General features: G+C 39.8%; 1 protein-coding gene across 1 annotated transcript; it reads left to right on the top strand.

Moving 5' to 3' along the window:
- Positions 1–3,332: 3,332 nt before the first annotated feature.
- Positions 3,333–13,801, top strand: anxa3a (annexin A3a). The gene is made up of 13 exons (XM_063489928.1): positions 3,333–3,360; positions 3,438–3,485; positions 3,603–3,690; positions 3,884–3,978; positions 4,411–4,524; positions 6,269–6,359; positions 6,543–6,622; positions 8,142–8,198; positions 8,290–8,383; positions 8,467–8,562; positions 8,991–9,049; positions 9,886–10,008; positions 13,367–13,801. Exons 1-13 carry the CDS (start codon positions 3,346–3,348, stop codon positions 13,424–13,426), a joined length of 1,020 nt encoding a protein of 339 aa, XP_063345998.1. The 5' UTR covers positions 3,333–3,345; the 3' UTR covers positions 13,427–13,801.
- Positions 13,802–17,137: the final 3,336 nt, after the last annotated feature.

The raw sequence follows: 17,137 nt of genomic DNA, 5'->3' as shown, positions 1-17,137 counted from the left end.
TTTTTTTAAACACTTCACCAAATAACTTGTATGAGAAGGAGGTCGGCTGTATAAGAATAACAGCAACCTCTTTTTTATTACTCTCCAAATTCAGCACCAGCAGGACCCTGATGACAGCGGCCTGCACACCAGAGGCAAAGACCCGTCTACTCACCAAAGACACTGGGTTAGATCTCACCGTGTACTCTACTCTGCAGATGTCTTTATTTCTTATTCTGCTTCAAACAGAAAAAGTACAAAAGAAGAAAAAGACCTCCATGATGTAAAGATCCCTTTAAACCAGCTGCTGCTTCCTCCTTTGTCTTTTTAACATTGTAGCTCTATTACTGTGTTCTTTTTTGTGCTCCACCTTTAATGAATAAACATCCCAGTGCTGCTAAACCAGTTACTCCAATGGGGACAGGTAAAACTAGTTCCCACTGTGGGAGTTTTCAAATTGACCAAAAAATCTGACCAAACGGATAAAGACTAAAACTATTTTTTCTATATTTTACTTTGTAAAGTCATGATATCATTTAGGCAAATTATTAGGTTCAGTATTAAAGATGGTTTGTTTGTTTATTTAGAAGGCTTTCTGCTGCAGATCTCTGAAGTGTACAAGTAGTCCCTGAAGGCATCACCTGACTATAGGGCTTTGGAGCGTGATGTCACGGGAGGTGGGCCACGCCCCCCTTCCGCCATGACAGTAGGCTAGACACAGGATACAGCTTCAGCTATGGTTCGTACGTGTTGTGTTATCAGTTGCAACGTTTGATCTCACGATGGTAAAGGCAACAAACTGGATAATGGGCTATCTTTTCATCGTTTTCCATCCTGGAGGCAACGTGAGGGATCACATGTATCCGATATTACTAAACAAAGACGTCAGGCTTGGATTGCAGCGGTGAGACGAGCGGATCGAGTTCTGTGCAATCCCAGCTTTTTGTTGGTTTGCTCTCCGCCTTTTCTTTCCGGTGAGTTCTAAATTAATTAATATCACTATTAAAATGCTTTTAGCGTTTTTTCAATGCGCTGAGGTCATAGATAATGAGATAAAACATGCTAATGTGTGATGCTGCAGAACCACGTCATGTCATCATGTCGACTGAGTAGCTTATGATTTAGCATTATTGCAGTCAAACCAGCATATGAAATGGATGTAACAAATCCAGACTGGGCACCAACACTGCTCATGGGCCTCTAAAAACATACTAAATTGCTCTCATTGTACACTAATCCACACATAACTTCCAGATGAATCACACACCTGTCATTGGAATATTGGTGTACATTTACTTTATGTGTATGCACTAATTTTATCTTACAGGCTTTTATTATGCAGCTGCAGAGTCTGAAGGTGTGCCCCTTGCAGAAGTAATCGATGAAGATCTGACAGAAGAACAACAACAAAATCACAATGTCATGGAGGCAGTGGACAGCAGTTGTGTTGGACAAGTGGAGGTTGAGGTACCAGCTGCAAATGTGGACAGTGGCGATCGGACAGACAGCATCACGGAAGCTAAAGGGCAGACGAAGTATTGTGTGTGCAATGAACAGGGCAGAGCAGAAATAAACACAACACTGCTTGATAAGATTATGTGCCCCAGTGTGGTTGTCAAACCAACACCAAATGAAACTTGCTCTTGTTGAGTATTCATAAAGCTGTTGTGTTGCATGTGTAGTTCATTGTAAATAATTGTACTTTGTGTGAAGTAGTTTCAATAAAACAGAAAATAATAGTATCTTTGTTTGTTTTTTTATTCTTGATCTGTTCACATGTACTTAGTAAGTACATAAAAATGAAATGCAAACTATTTACATGGCAACACACAGCTGGCATCAATCTTGAACCACAAAATGAAACATTACAGGCTATTTAGAGCAGCACATTGTTTGGAGAAGTATTTCCCAACAAGTTCAGGAAGACACACTTTAAGAAAGAAGTCTTGTGCTTGCTTTAAACGTGGTTCCCAGAAATCCACATCAGGGAAGATGCGTATCACAGCAAGGTCTCTCTGTGTCCACACAACGAGGTCACACTGGTTGGAGTGCAGTTTCATTCAGTCGTTGTGAGTGCAGTACCTGAAACACAAAAAAACACTTTTAATAAAAGGTCTGTAATGAACCAAGGCTAATATAGATGGTTTGGCTGTACGTGCAAATCAAAAACTGTAACAAGGAAGTTGTTTAGAAAGTTATCAAGTTCAAACCGACTTACCTTTGTCTTAAAGACAACGTACTCGCAGCGTGGAGGCATAAAGATGGACAAATCTTGCACCCAGCCGTTCGTGAATTGGATGTGGGCCTCCAGGGATTTATAATTCTTAAACTGGTTTGCTGTGTATGCGCTGACTCCACAGACAAGGTATGCGAAGATCAGGATAGGACAAAGGCGGTAGGTAGGTCGTCTGGGTTTCCACTCCGCTTCCTTATTTCATACGGGTCCACATTACCGATGCACGCAATTTTTTCAAAGTACCGTCTCTTGGCGTCTGGGCGCAATCGGTCGCGATACAGCCCTTTGTCTTTCGCGCTGACTTTGAGCATGTTTCTGGCAGTCCCGATTCCAACACTGTGCGCTTGTTTTGCCTTCTAGCCTACTGACATGGCGCCGCGATCCCACAATGCACTGCGGCGTGACGTCAACTCCAAAGCCCTATAGAGGCTAATGACTGTAAAACTGTGCAATCACTTGTAGAGATTGGGAGTGGCCAGTTTGGTTTTCAGGTAGCTCGTTGTTTTTTCCAGGTAACCAGGAGGTGCAGCAGGTAAAATTTCCGGTTCAGAGAAAAATCTAGGTGAGCTTTTTCTCATTTATTTATCGTCTTTCATTGCAGCACGTTAGATGCTGTTCATTTAGAGTTGATTAGAGATGGTTACTTCTCTCCTGAACTCCTTATTAGTCTTACAGTTTATCTACATTTCCAGTCTTTATCATAATCAGTTTGCTCAGTATCCTGCTGGAGCTGCTTTAACTGTAAATCTTTAGTTTTTGTAAAGGTTTTTTTTTTTTGCATCTGTGTGACTCCAGTAATAAGAAGTATCACAGGCTGAAGGGTTTATTTGCTTTCTGTTTAGCAGATATTCATATAGACAAGCCCAGATGTGACAACAGGGCAATGATTTTCAATCTTGTGCTTTACTGAGATATCACAGCAAACATGAGAAAATAAGAACACCCCACAAAGACTCCGATATCCTGTATTTTCAGGGAATGATGGATTAATAGGTGAATTTTACAGAATAGTGCATAAGCTCATTGTACATAAAATGTTCACGTTTAAGCCAGTGTTTAATGTTACACCATATAAAGACAGTTAGTGAATGTGCTGTTGCTGTTTTGCAGACAAATTATCTGCAGACATCATGGGATCTTTATGGGTAAGACATGTCCTGTGTTTTTTATCATCATTATTATTATTTCAGTAAGGGTTTGACTTATTTAACGTGCTCTGCAGGATGACTTGGAAAGCCTTGTGGATGCTCCTTCCTCTTTCTCAGCAAAAGTAGGTCAAACTAACCCTTTACCCTCACGTCAGGCGTCTCCGAAGGGCTTACGATTACAGAAATTACATAAAAGAGCAAAATAAATGCTGACAGGTGAATGTATCTGTGCTCTTCAGAGTGGAGAGCGAGGAACCATCAAGCCCAAAGCAAACTTTGATGCAGAGCAGGATGCTGCAGCGCTGAAAAAGGCCATTGAAGGACTTGGTACAAATGCACACAGTCATGTTTCCACCATTTGAAAGTGCTATTAATACATTTTGATAAAGTAAACTTTACAAATTGAGGTGATTATTAGATTAAACCTGAAGGTTTCTAGCATAGTTAACACGCTGCGTTCCTTGTTCCTTTTATTGTGTTTGTCAGTCTGACTCTTTGCTTTTCATTTGTAATGTCTCAGGCACGAATGAGAAGATTGTGATTGAGATTCTGACCACCAGAAGCAGCGCTCAGAGACAGCTCATCTGTAAAGCTTATGAAAAAGCCACCAGCAGAGTACGAAAACAAATCTGTTTCCTTTATTAAGACTGCACCTGTATCTTATTATGAAGGAACAGGCTAAGAAATAGTTCACTGATGTCAATGTCCATTAAAAAAATAAATGATAATGAAAAGAGTTGTAGAACAGCAGGGTTTAAAGAAATTAGACCTCACTGTTTTTGGAAATGCAAACATCAGCCAGCTTCTGCATTCTTATAATAACATGAATGCTGTCTGCCTGATGGCGTGTGTACCTCTGTGTTAAACACAAATAGTTCCTTTTTCATCTTTAACATGACAGGTGAGTATCATGGTTTATGTGTTTAGCCAGATAAGTCTCTGTTTAGCTTACAGGGTGGAGATCTGTGGGTATTTACATAGGTGTGGTCTAATGCTGCAGGATCATGCTAGTGTCTGAAAACTCACTGGGCTGTGTTTAACTCACAGACATTAGTGAAGGACCTGAAAGGGGACACCAGCGGGGACTTTGAGGACCTGCTCGTGGCGCTCGTCACTCCTCCTGCTGAGTACGACTGCCATGAAGTAATGCGGGCCACGAAGGTGACATTTCTCAATGAATTCTTGAAGTTGTTTTCTAGCTGACCAGAGTGCAGCCATCAAGCACATTTTGATGGGCTCAAAAATAACTGGACAAACTAACATAATTTTTAAATTAAGAATTATTTTTAATACTTGGATTAAAATCCTTTGCAATAAATGCAAGAATCCATGCACATCCATAAACTGCATTCCCCTGCTCTACTGAGTTGGCATCAGGTGACTGACTTGGCCATTGAAGTATCTCATTTCTCTCGGGTTGCTTTTGCATTTCGCTCCGGGTCATTATCCATTTGCACTGTGAAGCTCAGTGGGATCAGTTTTGCAGCGTTTGTTTGAATCTGAGCAGAGAGTGCAACCCTGTAGACTTCAGACATTAATAAACACCACTGACCCGTTCAAAGATGCAACATTTTCACCAACATGGTTCACAGATGATATGGTACGCTCTGACCATGAGCTGTTTCACTCCTCCATGCTTTTCTTTTCAGTTTATCTCGGTTTCATCATCCAAATACAGTTATGTCCATATATTGGACACTGACACAAGTTTTGCTCTTTTTTTTTTTTTTTTTACCTGTTTACTGAAAGATATTTCAATTATAGTTCTATAATGGACATGGACATAATGTGTAGACCCTCAGCTTTTGTTTAGGGACCTGGATGTCCACAGAAGACACCAGTGGTGGATGATCGCAGAAACATTTCCACGGTGAAGAGAAACCCCTTTACAACATTGAACCAAGTGAACAGCACTCTCCAGGAGGTCAGCGTATTGATATCCAGTGTACCATAAAGAGAAGACGGCATGAAAGTAAATACAGAGGGTTTGCTGCAAGGTGCAAGCCACTCATAACCCTGAAGAATAGAAAGGCTAGATTGGAGTAATAAACATCTAAAATAGCCAGCAGAGATCTGGAAAAACATTCTTTGGAAAGATGAAACCAAGATCAACCTCTACCAGAGTGATGGCATGGAACCGCTCATGATCCGAAGCATGAGCTGGTTTGGTTTGAGCATGCACAGCTCCCAGTGGCACTGAGACACCAGTGTTTATTGATGATGTGACACAGGACAAAAGCAGCCTCAGAAGAAGAACTCTGAGGTGTTCAGAAACTTACTGTCTGTTCAAATCCAACTAAATGCAGTGAAACTGATTGGGCAGCGTTTCATAATACAGAAGAACAATGGCCCAAAACATACAGCCAGAGCAACCCAGGAGTTTATTAAAGCAAAGAAGTGGAATATTCTTGATCTTAACCCAACTGAGCATTTCACTTGTTAAAGACTAAACTTCAGGCAGAGAGGCCCACAAACAAATAGCAACTGAAAGTTGCTGCAGTAAAGGCCTGGTAGGGCATTAAAAAGGAGGAAATCCAGCATCTGGTGGTGTCCATGTGTTCAAGACTTCAGGCTGTCATTGCGATTGATATAAAACCTCTTGATCGTAGACTCTGACAATAATACACCTGCCTCCTTGAGTTTCTGTGACTTGTGTTTTTTGTGTCAGATGTTGTAAAGTTGCTGTTTTGCAAGTTTATTTTGGTTTCATTCGCTTGCATCCACATCCCTTTGTGCTTTATATTGAGAGTTTCAGTGAAAAGTACTTGTTACTTCTTGTTACTTCTTTAAAAACTTTTGGACTTATCGGTACTGGAATTCATTGATTTCTTTCTTGATTGATTGATATGTAAGCCTAAAGAGTAAAGAATACACTGTAGCTGAGTAATACTGCATGTTGTTGCAGGGAGCTGGAACCAATGACAAAGTCTTGATTGAAATCTTTGCCTCCAGATCTAACCAACAAATTAAAGCTCTCAGTGACGTCTATTTCAAAGGTAAAAGTTACGTTTGATACTTTTTTGGGGGGAATTATAATAAAACTAATATGTTTTTAGTCACAAGAACAAAATATACCTTACCCATGCTGGACAGCAGCAAAATAATTTACCACAGACATTAGTCTGTTTTGTGATAGTTTTTCTAACATCAGCATCGTCTATCGTATCTTACCTCCCCAGAAACCAAAAAACAGTTGACAGCTGCCCTGGAGAGTGAAGTTTCGGGAGACTATTCCAAAGCGCTGCTCCTCCTGGCTCTGGTCTGTTACATGAGAAGTGAACGCAATTCAAGGGTTTTGTGTATTAAGACTTTTTTTCTTCTTTTTTTTAAATCATCTGGTCTTTTTAAAATTAATTAGCTAAAGCTCAGATGAACAGCAACATATTCCACAATGTCATTATTTATGTGACAAAACTTAAGCCAAAATACTGAAACGTGAAAAACTAAGTAGACCACAAGATTCAGTGGCTTTAACACCAATAACTTTCAGTAAGTAAGTAATTTCAGTTGCATTGGGGTCTAGACTTGACTGGGCCATTACAGCAGCTTGATTCTTTTCTGCAAAACAGAAACTGCAAAACAAGCTCAAATCATCAGAAATCCACCACCATGCTTAACAGTTGGCATGAGGTGTTTGTGCTCACATGATGCATTTAGATTTTTCCTGATGTGGTGCTGTGCAATATGGACAAGCATGTGCACTATCGTTCCAGAAATCTTGTGTTTTGTTCAGGTGGTGTTCAGCAAGCCTAAGCCGTGTCGCCATGTTCCTTTTAGACAGAAAATGCTTATTTCTGGCAACCCTTCCAAATGTGCCATACTTTTTAAGTCTTTTCCAAATAGTACTGACATGAACTTTAACATTTAACATGCAGATGTAGTCCTGTAGAGACAGAGATCTTCAGTCTCTGTGAGCATTGCAGTCAGACCTCAGGGTGAAATTGCTGAATCATCCAGCCCTGGGAAGAATGTGGCATTTGTCTGAAAGCTGAAGGCCAGCAAACTTCCAAAACTTCTGCTTGCAGGAGGAGGTGCTCACACTGGCTGATGACAAATTAATCAACTGGTTTTTATTAGCACTACCTGGCTTCTAATTTCCTCTTAGCTCCTATGGGAACAGGTTTTCACAGGACAGCATATCCTCCATTTCCCTCCATGCAAATATTTGTACATTTTCTATGAAGCCATAAAGACCTTGAAAATATTTCTCCCTTCTAATGATCTCTTTGATTCCACAGCCACTTTGTCTTCTTTAGTCAAATCATCTGTAAAACATCTGCCATCTTGTTTGCATGCTTCAGTCTTTGGAAAGCGTCCAGACTTCATTTCGTTTCACAAACTGGATTTACTTGCCCCGTACGATTCTCCTCCTCCTTTTCAACGCGATGAGTAATCACCACGATGTCTTCCACATTGTACGGCACGCTTGGAGCACCTTTGGACAGAAATGAAATCTCCTTTGCTCGTGCGCCGTCATTCATTTTGCAAACTTGCTGCTCCAGTTCTGCAGTTTCTTCTTGTAATCAGTTCTCTTTTCTTGGAACTCAGCAGCTTGGCTGGAACGTTGCTCCATTTTTCTGTTAAGTTTCGACATTCTTCATTCATGGATATCAAATCTATCTGAAACAGCTAAAGTAGCAAAATATGTAAACAAAATATGTGAAATAAAAGTAACAGAAGATTTTAAAGGAACAAGTCCCCTGAACCTAAAAGTCATCACTCAGACAGAAGAACGATGAAATGGTTCAAACTGATTTTGTTTTTGTTCTCGTTTTCAGGGTAAGCGGGATGAGAGCACCACAGTGGATGTTAATAAGGCAAGAGAAGATGCCAAGGTGGGGTATTCTTCATGTCTGTCATATGTGCTGTCGATGCTTCTCTTTATGTCATGTATGTATTTAAAGCTTTGTTTGTATTTCTGCACAGGCTCTTTACAATGCCGGGGAGAAAAAGTGGGGCACTGATGAATTTAAATTCATTGAAATCCTCTGCAAAAAAAGCATTCCTCACCTGAGACAAAGTATGTCACACCGTGTGTTTTGTAAAGGCTTTTTTTTCCCCAATAAGAAACAATAATAAAGCGATTTGGTGCTTTTTATGCAGCTGTGATTGAATACAAGAACATCAGTGGAAAGACCCTGCAGCAAAGCATTGAAGGGGAGATGTCAGGAGACCTGGAGAACCTGCTCGTGGCTGTTGGTAAGCTGATCTGCAGGGTCAGGGTTAGTGGTTAGTTAAAAATATGTGGACAAACTCATGTAGAAACTCAATATGGTGGTGTCCAAATACATTAGGACACAGTGAAAAATGTTGCAGCAGCTTTAAATCTAACGATTCTCCTTTCATTTATTCATTTGGTAGCTCTCAGTTATGTCAGTATTTTAGCGTTTGCTGTTTATTTTTGCGTTATCAGTTTATTTTGGTTTTACTTTTTTACTTTTCCCCCCCAGTACACTTAGTAATCCTCTCTTTTACATTCTTTCTAGTTTATTCAGCATCATTACGGCGCCTTAAAATGTGAGCATGGTCAGCTGTGGGAGGTTTTTTCAGCATAATTAAAAAATGTTTAAAACTCTTGATATAGATTTTTTTTTTATTCTGTTCAAACCTTTTAATTCCTTTTCCAGTGAAATGTGTGAAGAGTGTACCAGGTTACTTTGCAGAACTCCTGCATGAGAGCATGAAGGTGATTACACTGTTTTTGTTGATCCAGTCATTTAATTTAAGGTACAATACAAATTTTGTCCTGCAATCACTATTGTTTCACACTAATTCTATCTGGTGCATTTACCAATTTATCAATTATCATATAAAAAAGTATGCACATGTGACTAATAGACTATCAGACAGTTAAGGTTTTATTACCAAACAGTATTGGGCATTTAAAGTGGATCTCTTCTGCTTATTTTATTATCCGGGTAACATTGCATAAGTTAAAAATAATCCTTTCATACCTTACACCCTTGTGGAGCGGCTGCGCTTTGGTGTCAGTTCGGCCTCTCGTGTCTCTCAGTTTGTGCTGGCAGGGTTCAGAGCACATATGTGGTTGTACAGGAGCCCAGAGATTCCCTGATCCTTAAACAGCTTTCCAGAGACTTTGTGGAAAAACTGTTTTGAGTCCTTCTCCTGTTGTACAAGCGCTCATGCAGAGTTTTTCATTTCGAGTTTCCAGTATAAGGTGTGATGGGGTTGTGGTAACTTGATAGCTGGTGCACAACACAACCAGCATGTTGACCATAAACCACTCATCCAGCCACTCAGTTCATCCTTTGATCATCTTTTTTAGCTCCTTGCCTTTTATGGCCACCCACCCTTTAAACAGGCCTGTTAATCTCCTTTTAGTTTGTGGAAAAAACAAACAGTATGATCTCAAATGGGCCAGACCAGTAAAACACAATAAAAAGAATAAAAACAAAATACACAAACTAATGTTACACAGAGAACGATAATTAGTTTTGGATTCATTTACCACCTTGTGCTTAAATATATTTTGTAAATTAACTGAATGAATCTCATTTTCAGGGTGCAGGAACTGATGAGTCCACTCTGAACCGGATCATGGTGAGTCGGTCTGAGATCGACCTGCTGGACATCAGAGCCGAGTTCAAGAAACTCTACGAACACTCACTGCTCTCTGCCATTCAGGTGAGAAATGTGATTTTTAACTTTTAGTGCCACTTTTTCAGTTTTTTCCTCTGAATTCTATTGATTCAATAAATGAAGTCTGAATAAAGCCACCTGATGCTACCATAGCCACGCTGAACTGGGTTCACTCCAGTACAGCTCATCTTAGGGATCCACAGTTTGCAGCAACATAATAAATTCAAGCACGATCAGAGGACTTCTATGCACTCTGAAGCTAAACTTGATTGAGCTTGATCCGTCTCATACTGGCCTCTGTTAATTCACTCTTTGAGGTTTAACACGTCATCAGACTTTGAAGTTTAATTTCACTGACGTACAGTAACGGCAGCTCGGGTCTCTTTGGAAAAATCACTCTGATATCTGCAAACCAAAATATTTTTGAATAATTAAACGAGTCTGGAGGCCCTCAGAGACACACAAAGAGAGTACTGACACAAAATGACTCATCTGCTGGATCACTGGCGAAATCAGAAAGTGCTGCAACAGTTCTTCACGTCAGATTCCAAAAGTCCGCGAAAGAGCGACATCTTAATTCATTGGAGATTAAAAGAGACGCCACCTACAAGTTGTATCATCAGAGGCAACTATAAAGACAGCTGATGTTTCTATGCCAGTAAATTATGCAGTCATTTAAGTTTTCATGAAGTCGTTTGTGTTTTATTTGATACAAGCCATGCGCGCATCATGAATATCTTTCTCTGATTTTCTGGTTGGAGTCACATAAAAAGCAGGAGATGCTCTGGAGCACAAGGACTGAACGGGCAGCCAACTGTGGCTCACATCTGTCTGTGGGTTCTCGGTTATCCGGGTCATGGAGGTCTTAAGAGCTTGAAAAAGAAAGTAGCTGGATTGCTTTGTCACAAAAGGTGGCGAGTCCCAGGTATTTAACCCCTCATGTAGATTTTCCTCTTCAGAGGTCCTCGTCGACCTATTGATATTGATCATGTGCGTCATCGCGTGAGCCGAGGTGTGAGAAAGGTTGCGGGTGAATACCATCACTGGGGTTAAGGCCTGATTTAGATTTCTGCAGGAAATCTTAGTAAAGCCTGGTGCTGAGCAGGCCAATCACATTATTTGTTGGCTCCGTCAGCCCCAGGTATGGCTACATTTCTCACATCAGGTTGTGTGGAAGCTTTCAGCTTTCCCACTCAAATATAATTCAGGCATATGGGCGAAACCACGGTGATATCTTACCCCGCCCTGTCATGTGACCTATTGAGGTCACATGAGGCACGTTGTGAGTGTGTAGTGTCTGCAAAGGGATCTTAAGATTACATCATCCTGTTGACGTGGCTCATCTACATTTATGTTATGCAATGCTTTTATGGACTGGCTGTTGGGTTTCTCCTGTGTAGTTTCACCTTGCCTAAGGTGACCTCAAAAGGTCACATGATATGCTGGAGCAAGGTCTTACAGTGGTTTGACCCTTAACCCCGAGCAAAGATAATGACCCAGGCCTTTTTTCACAGCTTGGCTGTACGGGGTTGTGATGATCAATATTAGGTAAATGACCACTTCGATAGGCGACATCCCTCTCTCGGGGGTTAAATACCTGGAACACGCTGCTGTTTGTTTTTAGAACTGAAGAAGCTTTAAAACATCTTCACAAACTTAAAGCAGTCCAGTTGCCTCCTTTGCAAGCTTCACTATTGCTCATATAACTTTACTGCTTCATGAAACAAATAAAGCACGAGAGGCATAAATTGATATTATTTCTGTTGTGAACAGATGTGATTGCATCTCAAAACAGAGGATAAAAACTATTGGTAAAAAAACTGGTTATGTTTGGTGTGTCTTTTGTATTATTTGCCAAAACTCATGAGGAATTTTGGAGCTCATCCAGTTCTTTATACAAGGGATGAGACCACATGTGCCTCGAACTGGCTCAATGTATGTGTCAGGGAGTGAGTCCACACATGTAGTGACCTCAGTGAAAGGTGCTGGACCCCCAAAGCTACGATGCTTTCTCAGATGTATATTAAATCTGTCACCGGATTTCAAAGAACTTGAAGAAAATGTATAAAAATGAGGACATAAGATTAGACTGTTTGGCCAAAACACAAGACCTGACATGAGGAAAAACAGGTTGTAACCAGGTAAAATCCTTGGCCGGTCATTTCTCTATCATGTTAAAAAAAAAATACAGCAGAAGACGATTTGGCCTGTAAGGAGTTCCTGGTGGAGTCGAGGCTTCTTCTGACACACCAAGTGCTACTTGGACTTGTCCCAGATACTTAAAAAAAACAGATACCAGTTTGACACAGTTTCCTGAGAAAGCATCAGAGCCTTTGATCTTTTTGACGCTTTGCGCTCTGACTTTAATATTACTGGATACATTTGCTGTCAATTCTGGTCATAATTAAATATGTTTTTAACTTTTTTAACTACTTAACAACTCCCAGCTTGACCTGGATTTTGGCAGTTGATCCCCTTCTTCCTGTCAGATCCCCCCGAATATATGCTATCTTTGACATACTCTACAGAGTTTCTGTAGAACACCTAAGGACAGTCAGATTTGAGTTCATCTTCTCCCGGAGCCGGAGAGGCACCAGGAAGTGCCTCGAGTTGCTGCACTTCTCTGTATCATGTTGCATTCATCATTTCCTAATATTTCCCTGTTCCCCCTGATAAGAAGTCGTCCTATATCATGATGATTCCACCACCATCCTTGACTGCAGAAAAGTATTATCATTTTTTAATGCAGTGTTTTCTCTGACACCACTTTAAAAGTTTGAAACTGCTGTGCCCCTGAAAACACAGAGAGCTTGAGACAGGCCAGTCAGAGTCATCATTGCCCCCTTATATGAAATTATATAGCAAATGGATCTATTAATACAAAATCTCTAAGGCTAAATGTGTGCAAGAGAGTTGATTTGAAAGTCTTCTGAAACTGTTTTTATTCATCATGTGGTTACATTGGACCCTGACACTTTTCTGATGCCCTGGCACATGTTAAGAAGTTACAGGTGGTCTGTTTTGCCTGCTTCACCTACATATTTTACTTTTTTTGGGCTGTACTAGAGTAGTTTGCCATGATTCAGAGATTAAAATAATCCAGTATAATATCTTGTACTGGGCCCCTCAGATCACCCTCTGCCTGAAACAAGCTGTTTTAGCTCCTCTGTCTTTAAGACGATCATTCCTTTAAGCTTATTTATTCTGATTTGAAGGTTTGAACAACAGGTGGGTGGAGTTTCTGTTCTTGCAATCAAAGTTTTGGCTCACAGGGATTACTGCACATTCACTGATCAGAAAACAGAACATAAGGGTGGTACAAAAAAAACTGCAGTGATCCAGACCGAACGTGGGATGTGCTTTTGGATGCTTGACTCTTTGCTTGTGTTGATGTGTCCTCCAGTCAGATCTGTCGGGCGACCACTGTGAGTGTGTGAAGGCCATCTGTGGAGGAGACGATTAACCGAATATCCACCTGAAGATGAGAAGAAACCCACTTTCTCCTTCACGCTTGTGTCATTCACGTCTGCCTCTCTTTTTTGTTTATTCAGCCAACTAAATCACAACTTGTTTACAGTCTCAACTAGACAGCTGTAAAAGGCAGATGTTGTGTGGAAGCACTGCGAATTTTATAGCCAGGTCAGCTGAGAGATGTCGGCTCAAGTTTTAATGTAAATTTCAATTCTGATTGTGGTGGTAATTACAAAAAGACTGCTAAAAATATATCTTGGAGATTGACATGTTGTTTCTTTTACTTTATAGAAGCTTCTGTCATTTTATTTCAATTGTAAAATCTAGCCATACAGCATCTGTGTAACCCTGTTTCTTAAATTTGCACACGGAGAAGGATGTAATAAAAATAAAGATTTAGTGGTGCAGTTTCTCTGTCTTATTGATAAACTGGCCACATGTAGAATATTTAATCTAATTTTGCAGATATTTCCATTGCAGCAGTTTTTAGCATACATTAAAATGTGCTTCCTTTCTGAAATCTTTGAAATTAATCAAATATAAATGGCTCCTCTGTGCTGTAACTCTTAATCTATAACTGAATGAATAATAAAGAAATTGTCACGTAAAGCAGTTAATTAAGGGAAAGTAATAAATATCAGCTCATAACGGGTTTGGAATTGTTTTCTTGGCGTCTTTGAGATCTGAATATTTACTCACTGTGGAAAATGAGTACTTTATAGTACTCAATGAATACTTTAAAGCAAAAAGTATCAACTTTTTACAAAAATAAATGTTATATTTCTACATAAGTAGCTTAATAGTGCACAAGTTCTACAATCAAAATGCTTTTAAAGTACCTAAAGTCACTCATTTCTTAGAGTGGCACATTTCAGAATCATATACATTACTGGATCTAATTATTGACTGTGGCACCAGCGGGGCCCAATCATATTTAGTGGTAGCCAATGCCATCCCATGCCTCCACCTGGAAAATGTCCCTGATCTGATTTGTCACTGCTTATGTTGGTTAGAAAGGATTCAATCCTTGCAGCTCAGAGCTGTTAGAGTGAGGATAAAAAGCAGTGAGTGGTGCCAAAAACAAAAGATTTTCACTCTTAACAAGAGCTGACATCATGATACTTTTTTTTACATTTTAAGACTAAAAAAATGGAGCTCGAATGTTGTTTTGACCAATAAATATCATCTTCAGGTTATTTGTACTGCTAAGATGACAGACAATAGGATGGGCATGTAAATTACAATTCTTGTGATTATGCAAGAGAAAAAGCAGATGTAGTATTATATTGTTTTAGTGTGGGTCAAAAGGAAGTAACACATTTATCATTCTCTTGCACAGCGAAGGGTTTTCTGTCCCTTTGAACAATTTCATCTTGCTAAAAGGGGTGACAAAAGTCAGGAAACACAAAAGCTCCAGTATCTGATCATTTTACTGGATAGAAAATGGAGAATGCGATAATGAGCATAGCAGTGATCAGGAATTGCTTTCAAAGTGCAAATTTGTAAGAATCAGGCGGTGGACCTGTTTCTGCAGCAAACCGAATATACTCATCATCATTCTACAGGGGAGGTATTGATGTATTTACTATTCCAGCATGTCATGTACAGGGTAAAAGAGAAACATCTCAGTGAATTTATTAAGGAAGAGCAAGTGGGCAGGGAAAAATAACAAATAAAAAAAAAATCAATCTTCCAGATTTGCAGCAGCCTTCAGTTTAATGATGCAGGATGACCTTGTGGTGAGAGAGAAAATAAAGCTTGTCGTAGTGAACTCAGGCTGCGGTTACGAAACAGAACTGTGAAATTTAGCTGTAACAAATGCAAAGAGGTTCATGGCTACATATAATTTCTATGTTTCATGAATGACACCCCCATGAACAAAAACTGTTTAAAGTAGGATTAAAACACAGCTGCTTTTCCTTTGGATCAAAGTAAGACTTCTTTAGGGGTCCCCAAAAATTATTATATACAAAAAGATTGGCTGTATTGAGTTGAATCGCTGTCTATGGAATTCTCAGTTTAAACATCTGGAAAGTTCCCATCAGTACTGACAGGCTTATAGAGTTTTTACAGCAACATAAGCTGCCGTCCCGGGAGTGTGTTTTTCAGGACAGGCCTTGCATATTTCAGAAAGTCAGTGCTAAATCATGGGAACAGCACCATGCAGGACAGACGAGCTCTACAGAGGGTTGTGCAATCAGCTGAGCGCACCATCCGCTCCGAGCTCCCTGACCTGCACTCAATCAACAGCAGGCGGTGCTGGACCAAGGCCAGGAAGATCGTGAAGGACCTCAGCCATCCCAACAATGGACTGTTCTCTCTGTTGAGGTCAGGTTAGCGATTCCGCTCCCTGAAGACCAACACAGAGAGACTGAGGAGAAGCTTCTTTCCGCAGGCGATACGGTCTCTCAATCACACCACCACATAGTCCTACTGACCCACACATATGGTTTTTACACACACACTGGACATTCTGGACATTTGTTTACACTAGTGGCCACTGCACAACTACACTGGTGGTCATCAAATCAAATCACTCTATCACAAGTCACTTAAATAAATCACTTTTAAGCATATTTGCACTGCACAAGACACTTTAATATGTGGATTGCACAACCCTGGACATTACATTTCTTTCATTACCATTTATTACTTGTACAGCTGCTCTTATTGTTCTATATTTCTTCATATATTCTTATATATTTTCTATATTGTGTATTTTGTTGTACAGTTATTTTATTTTTAACTTTAATTTTTATATTTTATTTTATTCTTTCCTAGTTAAATTTACCCTTTATTTTAATTTTTATTTCCTATCCTATTCATAGTCTTTTATTTTAGGTCACGAGCAGTTGTCTAAGCATTTCACTGCATATCGTGCTGTGTATGACTGTGTATGTGACAAATAAAATAAAATTTGAATTTGAATTTGAATCACTTACTGATTACAACAGCGTGTCGACACAGTAGAAGAGTCCCGGTGATGAACAGACCTGCCTGCAGTCCAGACCTTTCACCAGGTGACAACATTTGGAGCATCATTAAAAAAGAATATGTAACACTGTTGACAAACTGGAAGCTATAATATTTGCATCTAAAACAAGCCACAGATGCAGAAAAAAGAATATATACCAATACTGAAATAAAGTACATTAATCAATAATCGGATAACATTCCTCTCCCACAAGTTCAGCAGTTCCCAGACACTTATGGACTTTTGTTAAAAGAAGAGGGAACGCAGTGGGAATCTTGGCCCAGCGTTATTGGGACGTGTCACTGCCATCAAATTTTAAAAAGCGGTAAAATATGACAACACGCATCCGCTTTTCAGTGTAGGTTTCTACACAGTAAAATGTTTCTAACCGTAGAGGAAGTGTTCTTAGTTGTAGTACTTTCCCACTGACTTTCTGTTTTTTAAGTGATTTATTCCGGATTATGATGAAACTGTGGCAACACTCAGTGAATAATGTTTTTGTTTTTCTTGAGTCAGTCCGATGTACAATAACGCTTTCAGTGTACATCTGATATTCTTACCCTTCACAAGAATAATTTCTGGTGTATTTATAGTGTGTCAGTTTTCATAAGAAACATATTTTTGACCCATGCTGCCATCTAGTGTTCAAACAGGACATGATTTTTCTGCCTGAGGATACAGTATCGTCACTGCCATGAAGTTTGATGATGCAGGCGGTCCATCATTTTC

Source organism: Pelmatolapia mariae, linkage group LG12 (assembly GCF_036321145.2).
Source record: "Pelmatolapia mariae isolate MD_Pm_ZW linkage group LG12, Pm_UMD_F_2, whole genome shotgun sequence".
Classification (NCBI taxonomy): Eukaryota; Metazoa; Chordata; class Actinopteri; order Cichliformes; family Cichlidae; genus Pelmatolapia; species Pelmatolapia mariae.
The sequence above is the reverse complement of the archived record's forward strand: the minus strand, read 5'-3'. Positions and strand labels throughout refer to the sequence as shown.

What these genes read in the sequence shown, in the direction of transcription:
- anxa3a (XM_063489928.1), top strand. An exon ending in ATGAAAAAGCCACCAGCAGA is followed by an intron (nt 3,979 to 4,410) that starts GTACGAAAACAA and finishes TTTAACTCACAG; the next exon opens with ACATTAGTGAAGGACCTGAA. An exon ending in AGGCAAGAGAAGATGCCAAG is followed by an intron (nt 8,199 to 8,289) that starts GTGGGGTATTCT and finishes ATTTCTGCACAG; the next exon opens with GCTCTTTACAATGCCGGGGA.